Raw genomic sequence first — 12,099 nt, forward strand, 5'->3', positions numbered from 1 at the left:
CCAGAGGATAGACCACCCTGTGATTTGGGTTGGTGACTCTGGGGATGAAAGTGGCTGTTTCCCATTGTGGGAGGGCAGAGAACAAGTGGAGTCTGTGGCAGACTGGCTCCAAATGGGCCCCGTGTAGGCACCAAGTGCTGCCTTGGCCCCGTGCCCACATCTGCCAATAAAAATTAAGAAATTGATTTTCTTTTGTTTGCCTGAAAGGACGAGGCTCTCTTTATGAGACAGTAAATGCAATCTTGCTCTGAGCATGGCTGGATTTTTAATTGTATTTATTGTGCTTTCGCTTATTCTTTTATGAGTTTCAGTTCCCCTCATTGCTGGTGCAGAGATCAGCCCTGGGGTGTGGGTTGATTTCAGCTCCAACAAAAGGTTGGTAATTTTTTAAAGTTTCTTTTTAAACTTGTTTGTTTTCCTGATAAGCTGAAGTTTGAGGTTATTTTTACCCTTGTTTATGTGTTTGTGTATAGCTCTGAGTTGTAAAGCTGGGCTGAGAGATGTAGCCTTGGAATTATCTACTTGCCAGTTGGTGATTTGACCTTTTGAAGAACAGAATTTAGGATTATGATTGGGGAAATATGGAAGTGCCAACAGGGGTTTGGAGCCAGAGGAGGAAGGGATTTTATATACTATATATTGGAATTTAATGAGGTCTGCTTCAGTGCTTGCTATACAATGCATGGTGACCCACTTTACTAGGAGAGCATTTTTTTTTTCTAGTTATGGGTCATATACAGTTCCTAATTAAGTAGGTTAATTATATGGTTCCTTTATATTACAAAGGAAAGTGGAGATGGCACAATTAGCTCTTGCAGTGATCATTTTTGATCAAAAAATGGTGTTCTGCAGACAGCTCCCAGAAGTGTGGGTGGGGAGAGGGCATTGCCCTGTGGCCCTGAGCACTCACATCACTCTTTTGTGCCTCAGCAAACTTGGTTTCTGTCCTGAGCACTTTGCCTGGGATGTGCAGGGAGCTGTCCTGTCTGAAACCATGCTGGAGACCATGTCCCCCTCCTGACCCAGTGCTACACCCGTGGTGCCTCTGATGCTGCCCAGACCTGGTCTGCAGCACTGGAGAGATCCCTCCTTGGAGTTTCTCTGGAAGCATCAGAAAGGAAAGATGCTGAGAACACTGACTCCAGGTAAAAAGGGCTGTAGCCTGTGAAGGCTCTGAGCAGCATCACTCCCGGTGGTTAAACTGTCCTTGAAAGAAGTTTCCTTAACCTTTCCTTTCCCAGCCTGGCAGTGGCTGAGCCCCCGCAGCATCCCTGGGTTATCTGTTCCAGTGCTCAACCAGCCGTACCGTGAGGCATCAGGGAGAACATTCAAACTCTAATCTCCCTCAGTGCAATTTAAACCTATTATTTCTTGTTTTATCCCCAGTGGACGTGGAGAACAGCTATTATACTTCTCTTTGCTGCAACCTTTTACATATTTGAAGGCTGTTATCACATGTCCCTTCAGTCTTCTCCTCTGAACACAAAGCATAATTCTTTCAGTTTTCCCTTAGAGGTCATATTTTCTTCACCTTCAGTTGCTTTTGTTGCTTTGCAGAAGTTACTGTGATGACAAGCTGGAGTTTTTGTTGTTTCTTCACCTGCTTGCCTTGGGGCATTAATTCTGTTACAGATATGTGAGAAGTGACCATTATCTTCTCTAATCTATGGTTATTTGTACAGTACCCTATATTCCTGAGCCTGTTTTATCATAAAGTATAGCTCTTAGCCTTGATAAATAATTTCCCACTATGATATGATCTTGCAAACAGGGGTCCCTAAGCTATTTATTACTATTATTATTTGCTTTATTTTTCATGAATAACAAGCTGTCTGTATAACACTGTGAATGAACCAGGCAATTCACAGAAATGGACTGAAAGCTATATCTTGTTCACAGAGCTTCCAGGTAAACAGGGAGGTGAAGGTAAATACCAAGGCAAGCTCTAGTTTAGCCAGAGGGAACAGTGCTGAACAGAGAATGAGAGATTTTCTCATTCAGAGCAGAGATTTTGGGGCAATCTGGAGGAGCGTTTACAGAGACGGTAATATCAGGGTGGATGCAAAGTGAGAAGAGTTGGAACATTGCTGGGATGGATGGAGGGATGGATGGATGGATGGATGGATGGATGGATGGATGGATGGACGGACGGATGGAGTGTAGCCTGACTGGGAGGCTGGGGGAGAACAGAGGGTGGAGATGAGGCTGGGAATGGTGGTGTTTGAGTGAGGTGTCTTTCTCAGGAAGGAGGAGTTGGCTGTAGAGGAGAGTGGGAGGGAAGACAGAACAGAATTGCTGCTTGTGGCATTTCCAAAAGTAACATTTCCAAGCTGCCTCACTGCTCTTTGGTGAACATCAGATGAATTTGGTGTTGATTTCCAGGTCGTTGTGGCTGACTCTCCCTCTGGCCTTGTGAAGGGGCAGGTTGGCAGTGGCTGCAGTGCTGGGCTGGAGCAGTGGCTGCCTCTTCACTCAGGGGTAACCCTGGGCAGCCATAACAACTTCCCAGCCTTTCCTTACAGGGAAAAGGAGTGATGGAGTGCCTCCATCACTGCTGCTGATATTGCGGCCTTGTCAGGAAAACTGTCTGGGGTTAGTGTGGAAAAGAGCTCAGCTCTGTCCTCACAGACAGTGGGGATGGTGCTGGCTGGTGAGAGCCCTGCTTGGAAAGGAGAGCCAGGGTAGAGCCTTTTGGAGGACAGCTAAAACAGGTTCAATGCTCAGAATGGACATGGACTCCTTAAAGTTTTAACAAATAGACCCTTTTTATAGTTAAGATCCACAGTACATTTAGTAGTAGTTAACTACCACAGTCGTTAATATACACAGTACATTTGTCGGTAATACGGGCTGAGTTATTCACAGAAACAGCTACTGCATCACTGTTCTGAAAAACTCTGAAATATTTTATAGAATGTTTTAAAATCACAGGATGGTATGTTAGGAATTACTCCAAGCTCCAAGCTATCCTTTGTCTATTATTATACATTTTTACTGTACAAAACTGTCTTCTTTTCTATCTCTCTCTGCACATTTCCCTGTCAAATGGAAGGTAAACCTAAATGTTTAAAATCTGTACTGTCTGGGTTTTTTTTCTGCTTCATTTTTTCCCTTTAACCTTACCTAGAAAATACACTGGTGAAACCAGTGAGAATTCTTCCAAATAAACCCATTCATCAGCATTATACATCAGAAAACTGAACCCCTTTGCCTACTTAAAAGCAAAAAATACATGCTATTGCCAAGATAGATTTAAAAATTTGAAGTCTAGGTAGCTGCTTTATTTCCAGAAATTGCTAATGGCAGAGTATATTTTGAGTCAGGGCAATAGTCACACCTATAAAAGTGATTGGTAGCTGTTTGATATCCACAATGTTTTTAAAATTTGTCTCAGGCTTGCACAGTGAGTCCAGCACTTCTCTGAGTTTCAGAGTGACAACAGATGGGCCATGGGCTTAGAGGGAACTGGATCTCAGCAGTGACCAGCCAGAAGAGATGGGAAGAGAAAATTAATGTGATAAAGCTGCATGACTGTGGCTGTAGGAGTTAATGTTGTCCAGATTTATACTCCCTCACCACACCCAAAAAACCCCCACAACCTAATAGGAGAAACTTGGAGAAGTCCTCCACTGAAAATTGCCTTTAATCAAATTATATCCTTTGGAGGATATTGGGTTGAATTATATATTCTAGGCCATGTCAGATCAGTGTCTACAATCACTAGAAATGTTTTGGAAAGCTGGAAGGCTAATGCAGTGGTAATCTGTTGTAAGTGTTCCTTAGGATACTTGAGACTGTGTTTTAGTTTTTTTCAAGACCTGGAGGTACAGTTGGAGGCAGTAAACTGTCCCTGGATTACTGCAGGGGTAGAATATACTTTACATATTGTGTTCTCCCTGTGGTGCCTCTGCCTTTGCAGTTCTTGGGGTTTCCCAGTTTTGCAGAAATTTGAAGGGGTTGAGATAGAGAATCAGAGTTCAGCTCTGAGGCTTCTGAGGGTTGGTAGGTCTTGTAAATGGATAAGCTTGGTAACATTGACCTGAGCTCATGATGACTCAGAGGCTGAGTCCATTCACAGGTCACAGTGTTCCTTGGGGAGTGGGAGTCCAGCTGTGGATCAGCTGAGATGTGGTTACCTTTTGCCTCAAAGATCTTGGATGTGTTTGGGGCATGAAACTGAGACAACACATGAAGAAAGTCCTCCTAAGAAGTAAACCACAGAGAAAAACCAACCCTGTGGAGTGTAAAGAAGGTCAAAGTCTGGGTCTGTTTATTGTCAGGGAAATGGGGATGAGAACATTGGCTAATAGATGCTTGCTATGCTTATTTTCACAAGTACCCAACTTCCTGGATTGTCCCCTGCTCTTTTAGATGTAAGCCATGTCCTTTTAACCTGCCTGTGCTAGAGGGGCACTGCCTTGATCTGTGTTACCAAAAATGAGGAGGTGCTGAGCAAGCAAGAACAGCAAGGGTCAAATGCTGGCAGGTCTTTGTGAGTCCCTGAGAAGCACATCCTCAGCAGGGTCTGTGCCAGCCTGGTGTTTGTGCCATGGCTGGTCACATCCTCTGTGCTCCTTGTCACCAAGGTGTGGTTTCTGCTCTGAAAACAGAGGGCAATGAAAACTTTGTTCACATAGAAACACAGAATGATTTGGGTTGGAAGGGACCTTTAAGATCAGCTACTCCAACCTCCCTGCCATGGACAGGGACACCTTCCATGAGACAAGTCTGCTCAAAGCCTCATCCACTATCATTCACCAGAGAGGCCTTCCACATCCCCTTCCCTGATGAGGTGCCATCCTTTGGAGCAACACCTTGTCTTAAGGAAAGCAGCAAGCCCTCCATAGCCTCCCCCACTGCAAGGGAGATCTTTATGATCTTCCCTCAGATTATTTACACCAGTCTATACCAGCTGGTATTTTTATAATTTTTTTTTTTAACTGCACCTTGAAATGCAGAGTTCTCCCCTTCCCACCACAGCTGGGCTGGCCAGCAGTGAAGGGTGTGGATGAAGGAATGTGCACATGTAAAACTGAACCACCCTGGTTTGTGTGCTATGAATTGACATTGTGAAGGAAAAAGTCGTTCAAACCAGAATTGCCCATTTGCTTTTTGTGTTTGGAGAAATACACTGTGTGTAATCTTACCAGAGGCATCTTGCATCAAGAGCTGAATTTTGCCTTTGCACCTCAAGATCTGGAAAGTCACGCGGGCCCGGGGAGTAATGTTAAAAAAGCCAGAACCTGCCAGAAGGAATTCACAGTAAAGGGAGAGAGTTTTTTTCCTCGTGACTAAAACACCTGTCATAGCTGCCAAGACTCTGCTAATTACACAATAACTTTATTATATCCCACTTGGAAGAACAAACAATACTTGAAGCTTTGGAAATGAGCAGCCTTTAGACTAGATTAATGCAGGCAGAATGGCTGCATGGAGCCGGTGTTTGCCTCGTCCTCCCAGTAGCTCTGGAGAGTAAAATGGCTTGAAGACTCCCTTCTTTGTTGCCAGTGCTACATAATAAAGTAATTGTGCATAATACTGATGGGAGATGAGCATTTTGTAGGCAATGTAGGTAAAAGGCTGGCTTCTCTGAATAAGTTCAAAGCCTAAGAGCAGCATCTCTGTTCCGTTTTACTTGAGCTTCTGGTAGTCCCTGGTAACATCCAGACAGGAGAAAAGGAGTGTCACTTGTTGAGTGTGGATTCTCTCCCCATGTTAAAATATTAAAAAGGTCTCATGGAAGGTTTTACTGTGGTCCCCTATCTTGTCCAACACCAATGCAGCAAGAATGGCTGCAACAACTATTAGAGAATCTAAAACCAAAATAAAACATAAGGGATAGAAGCCTTCCATTGCTCCCATCTTGCATGCCTGACTATTTTGCTTCATTTTCTTGCCTGTCTGATGGTTCTGTGAACTTTTGGGGGTCAGGAGGGCAAGGGGAAGATGCTGCTATGTGCGATGGTAGTGATGGGAATAAGCAGGATTCGCTCCTGTACATTGTGGCCCCTGTAGGCATCAGCCTGACTGAAGGGCTCACTGAGTTTGCCCAGGTGAAGCTGCAGGAGGGCAAAAAGATGGGCAACACACTGGGCAACAGACAAAGCACAAATATGGATTTGAGGTGAACTAACTCTTTGGGGGTGATGTTCCTCCAGTCTAAGCCTGGTTATGATTTCTGCCAAGCTTGTGATGCCAGAGTATACAGGCACCACAGCAACTGCTCTCTCATGACAGCCCCAGGAGAGGAGTTTTTGCATGACTCACCTCTAGTGTGGCGTCACCTACAGCTGCTTAACACCTCAGGATTGTTACTCTGGTGTTGCTGTAGGACACAAAAGACTCCAAATATTTCAGAAGGCAAAGAGCATAGAAAAAGAAGGCTTTATTGTCTAAATTCTTAGTACTTTATATAAGATGTTCCAATACAGACTTAATGTGATTGGTGAATAGGAATGACACCTCTTTAATGCCATTGGTTAAATTAGAGAAACAGAAAACACCAGCTGCACAAAGATTGTTTTGAAAAAGGATAGTCATTTACCAAGACTGTTTTGAGAAAAAGCTTTCTTGAGAAATTGTTCCTTGGGAAAGTTAGCAGCTGCTAGCAGGCTAAAAATCTCTCAGGCCCACAAGTCTAGGGTACCTCAAAGCCAGGAAGGAAAACCTGAGATATCCTCCCTACCCTGCCCAGGGGATGGGACAAGTTTCAGGAATGTCAGGACAGGCGGGTGGTGATCCACTGCCAGCACACATCAATCCATGAGCACATGATCCACAGACCTCACCGGTTCCCTGTCCCCTGCCATCCCTGATGGATTTGTGTGTGCTGTTTGCAGGTCCTGTGGCAGTGATCAGCGGAGAGGAGGACTCAGCCAGCCCCCTCCACCACATCAACCACGGCATCACGACGCCGTCGTCGCTGGACGCGGGCCCGGACACGGTGGTGATAGGCATGACGCGCATCCCCGTCATCGAGAACCCGCAGTACTTCCGGCAAGGACACAACTGCCACAAGCCAGACACATGTGAGTGCCCGGCCCCGACAGGGCTCAGGGGTGGGCTGGGGGGGTGGGGGAAGGAGGAGGGCGAGGAGGAAGAGGTTAAGAGGATGAGGAAGAAGAGAAGGAGGTTTTTGAGGAGAGTGGGGTCTTGGTATGGTCCAGAAACCAAAGTGAATCTCAGGTCTCAGAAATCACAACATACATGTAGATGCTTCCAGAAAAGACTTTCCACTCTCACCTTCACCTCCCTTCACCCTCCCTCCGCCACCCACCTGTCACCTTCCCCCCCTGCCTGAAAGTGCCATTTCAAGCCGGGCTCTTCCTCATCAGCTCCAAGCATGAGGTCCCAGGTGTGAGCAAGAGCCTCCTGGGACCATGGGGATGGATGTGACCCCTGCTTGGCTGGGGAAAGGACCTGCCTCCCCTTCCTCCTCCAGCAGTTTCCCAATCATGGGGCTGCCTCTTTGGCTCCCCAAAGGGCCAGGGGGAAGCTCAGGATACATGGGCATAGGTGTGACAGATGCCTGGAACTAGCTTTGTCTCCAGGAATTTTAGACGCTGGATGTCTTGTTTTTATGGGCTTCTGTAAAGCTTCTGCATCTTTTCCTGTATAAATTTGGATCATGAACTGGGCTCATTAGACAAGCAGGAGGTGATCAAGAGGCTCTCTCCACTTTGTGTTTCTAAATTCTGAGCATAAAAGAAAAGTGCTGTGTAAAAGGATGCTTTTCTGGGAGTCCTGCACCACTTCCCACGCGAGTGGTGGGATGCAGCCTTCCCCAGCATGCGGCTCACAGGCGGTAGCTGAGCTCTCCCAGGCCTATTACCAGCTCTGAGATGCAAGCTGAGCAAGGCAGGAGGTTTGGGTCACACTCCTCTCTTGCTATATTGCACATCCCTTTGGTGTGTCTTGGTTCCAGGTAGAACTGGAAAAATAAAAATCCTGCAAAACAAAAGGTGAAAAGCCCTCAGCTTGGGCTGTCTCTGTGGGCCAGCCAGAAGCAGGGAGTGCTGTGCTGATGTCACCTCTGCTCTTCCTTTGGTTGCTGCTGACTCACAGGTGCAGGAGGCAGAACTCAGCCCCTGCAAACAGGGAGAAGGGCCATCTCCCAACCTAAGGGAAGCCATGTGGCATTAAGTGCTCAGCAGGAGCGCACTGCTCCTGGCCTCCATTCCTCCATCAGGGGAAGGGGAGCTGCAGCTGATGCTCCCACGGAGGTATCCCTCAGGCAGCCCCCACCGTGCACCCTCGTGGGTCCTGCTGGCTTGTGCCCAAGCCCTCAGCACCGTCCTTCACTTGCCAGAGCAATGGGATGTACCCAAAGAACGTGCCTGGCTTTCCGCTTGATTTTCATTTTAATGCGCTAAATTTGGTCTGTTTGTAGAGAGGGGAGGAGGAGGGCGGTGATTAGGCAGGAGTGGAGAAGCTGAATGTAGCGTGGTTTTTCTGTGCTGTTAATTATATATTTTACATTTCTTATAGCACCTCATCTCAAAATGATTTACAAACTCTGATGGCTTGGGAGGGAGGGCTCCCCCGCTTTACTTTTTCTTCCTCTCCCTCCTGTGTTGTCTCAAATCTCTTTAATCTGCACGCCGACCATTGCAAGACGTGGGTGCTGTTGAGGCTGTGCAGTAGCAGAACTTAAACCTCAAAGGATTAAGTTTTGCTCTGAGCCTTTGCCCTGTAGGACTTGTCAGAGCTGGGTGGGTTGCAGGGGAAGTCACTCACAGCAGGATTTGACCTCAGAGCTTCACGGGGCTGTTTGAGTAGGAGCTGAAGGGTTCACAGAGATGCTTGGGGTGGCATCTGGAGGCGCTTCTCCTCTGAAGGGTGCCACAGGAGGGAATGATCCAGGTTTTCCAGGACTGCAAGGCAATGGGGCTGAAACCAAACCCCACAACACTGGTACTCCCTTTGGGGGATAATAAGAGGCAAATTATAGCTGGTTGCTTGCAGGTCGAAACCTCTATTTTTTTTAGATTTCTTTGTCATTCATAAGACAAAACCTGGTCCTTGACTTGTCAGGCAGAGTTGAATTTGGTGTGTGTTTTGTATTTTAGTCCCCAGGCCTTAACTTGGTCAAAACTTCTGACTTCACTGGTGGCTTTGCTTGAGGCTGGAAAGTTTCATAATTCACCTATTAAATTAACCATGCTTTGGGGAGCTTTTGCTGTAAGGGGTTTGTTTGATCTGATATGCTCTACTCAACATAAGCCTGGGCTGGAGAATATTTGTTGCTCCTGTTCTCCCCGTAGTTGTCATGCTGGAGGGTTTTTCTCTTCCCCTGTGCAAAGCTTGGACAAAAACACTTCTCCATTTGCTGTCACTTCTAAAGAGAGCTCCTCTGGGCTGGGGAGGGCCTCAATGCCCAGCTGAGCCTGTACAGATGCAAACTCCTGCCGCCACCTCCCCCAGAGCTGCTGCCCAGCTGTGAGCAAAGGTGTTCTGTGACACCCAGCATCTCTCCTTTGCACTGAGCTGTTGCCAGAGCAACCTCTTCAGCAAGCTTTTTCCCTCTCCAACATGAAGCTTTTCTCCTTCCTTCCTCCTGCAAACATCCCTGTGCTCTTGGATGCCGCCTGGGTCGAGGACATGCCGATTCCCATTGCCGTGCTGCAACGAGGGGAGCAAACTCTATATGCTTAATGCAGTATTAATAGTACATTGATGTGATATAGATTTCTGTCACCCTCCATACTAGCAAGCATCACTTATCATGCAGGGATGACGGATGTTTATTCCCAGCCACTTAGCTCTGCATAATGGAATTGCAGCTGAAATATGGAGAGCAGCTCCCTGCCTGTGGAGCTGGAGGCCTCTTGCTCCCTCTGTGCAGTGCTGTCCCATGGGATCTTCTTTTTAATATGTCCTCAAGGAGACAGAGACTTGTTCTTCACTGGGAATGTGCTGTCCTTGTGTTGATGGGATGAAGGGCACAGGAACCAGCCCTCACTTCTGGCTTTCTGGGATTTTTGCAGTTGTCTTACCCTCTTTTCCTTACTGCCTGATTTAGTGCAGAGGTGGGACAAGCTTGACTCAGAATTCTCTTTCCCTTCCTGGATGAGGGGTTCTCAAAGAGCCACAGAAGACACCAGCAACACTCTGTTTTCTCCTGTTGAAGCATTTAGTTGTTGAGAAGATACTCCCCCATCTCTGTGCTGTAACATCATGCTGTGCTGGGCAGCAGAGGGTTTGTATCCTGTCCTTGCTGCAACTGTCCTTGGCACTACCTGGAAGATGAAGGAAAGAGTTTGGCAATGTGGACAGTCCAACCATAAGTGGATTACAGAAGAATAAGCTAAAACTGCCTTTTTCTACTGATCCTGTGCACATGGAAGGGAAACCAATTTCTGCTTGGCAAAGAGCAGCAGGAGGAGCAACAGGTTGTGATGAATTTGCACCTCTGTGTCTGGAAATAAATGGACCAGAGGGGAAGAATGGGACTTGTGGCAAGCACAGTGGGCAGAGAAAGTGATAAGAATGAGAGTTTAGGACTACATAACATCAGCCTATGGTCAGAGATTTTGATAATGCAAAACATGATGCATTTACCCACATTTGTGGCCAGAAATCAGTTCTGTGTCCTTCTGGGCAGCCTTGGCAGTAACAGCAGCTTCTTACCTTATCTCCCTCTCTTGAAAGTCAGGATTTGAATTCCCAAAATTCAGGTTTTGTAATTTGAGAAGCTGGAGATTTCTGCAGTGAAATATTGGTAATCTTTCAGAAGAAACATTTTAGAAGGTTGTTTTACTTTAATAATAGTGATTAAGTAGTAATTAATTCTAAGCACAATGCATCAGATGCAGATTAGTTCTTGGATCTGATCTCTCGAGCTTTACTCAAATGCCACAGTACACTTTTGGAGTTGTTCAGTTCCCTTGTATTTCTCATTTAACAAAACAGGTCTTGTGGAGAATGACACAAATTGGAGAAAAAAAATCCAAACCCTGATGGAGAAAATTGATCTGGAGGGCGGATCCCCACCTGCGTCCCAGCAGTGGATGTTCAGTTGCAACAAGTACTGTGAAGCTGGACTTTTGAGGGAAATTCTTTGAATTTGGGGGAGGTTTTTGCCAGCCACGACTGGAGCTGGCTGTGTTTTCCAGGACTGGCGCAGTCTGGGGACTGGGATGCATTCTCCACACGGGTGGAGCAGCCGTCCTTTCGTAGAGTCCTAATGAGGGTTTTTTTTCAACCTCATTTATTACAGGCTGCCCTGACATAATTACATATTCGAAGTTAGTAATTACACGTATTCATGCTAATTAAGTAATTAGATATAATTACACTAACTGTAAATACATGGTAATCGGCTAAAAAGAAGTACTTCAGAAAAAAAACAAGGCAAATCACACAATAAAAGCGCCATCAGCACTCTTTCACTCAGTACCCTGTCTTTATCTTGTGTTTCAGTGCAGCTTAAAGGGAACATCGTGGTCATTTTAAAAATCATATTTCTTAAACAAATAGATTTTCTTACCTCTGCTTTCAATAGACCTCGAAAACTGAAAAGGATATTTACCCTTAGCACTGTTAATTTTTTTTTGTTTGCCTAGTGTGTTTTGTTCATCCTGGGCATGGGAAGATAAAAAGTATGCAGCATTTCTATTTTTGGTCAGTTCATGGTCTCATTTTTGCCAAAAACAGCAACAACATAAAACTGAAGTCATAAGTGCTTGTAGTTTTATTTGCCTAAAAAAGAAAACTGAAACAGTTGGTAGTGGAAAAGAAACTTTTTTTTTTTTTTTTTTTTTTTTTTTTTTTTTTTTTTTTTTTTTTTTCCAGGGATAAGAGATTTTGTCAAACATTCTTTTTATGTAATATAAATGTGGAGTGCAGGGTGAAGTGACAGCAGCATTCTGCTTCCCCATGCTCAGCCTGGGGCCAGGCTCTACAGGTTTCAGTCCCTCACACAGAGCTCTGCTGTTTCTCCAAACCATTCTTTTCCTCTTGTCTCCTCTAAAATGAAGTCCCTAGGCACTTCTCCAGAAGGACCCAGCTCCCATTACTTTTCTGAACTAGGCATTTGTGGATGAAGACTTCTGTGCTGGAGCTCTCTGGTCTTACAGTCTTGTCCTTCTCACTCAGCTC

At 45.7% G+C, this 12,099-nt stretch overlaps 1 protein-coding gene across 2 annotated transcripts in view; it reads left to right on the plus strand.

The window, feature by feature from the left end:
- Positions 1-12,099, plus strand: part of NTRK3 (neurotrophic receptor tyrosine kinase 3) — a 207,081-nt gene that overhangs the window by 107,331 nt on the left and 87,651 nt on the right. For both annotated transcript variants that reach the window (XM_083870824.1, XM_083870825.1), the window contains exon 12: positions 6,840-7,028. In XM_083870824.1, the coding sequence (XP_083726950.1) occupies positions 6,840-7,028 (189 nt within the window). The remainder of the gene's footprint in view (positions 1-6,839; positions 7,029-12,099) is intronic.

Source organism: Zosterops lateralis, assembly GCF_965231275.1.
Source record: "Zosterops lateralis genome assembly, chromosome: 13".
NCBI lineage: Eukaryota > Metazoa > Chordata > Aves > Passeriformes > Zosteropidae > Zosterops > Zosterops lateralis.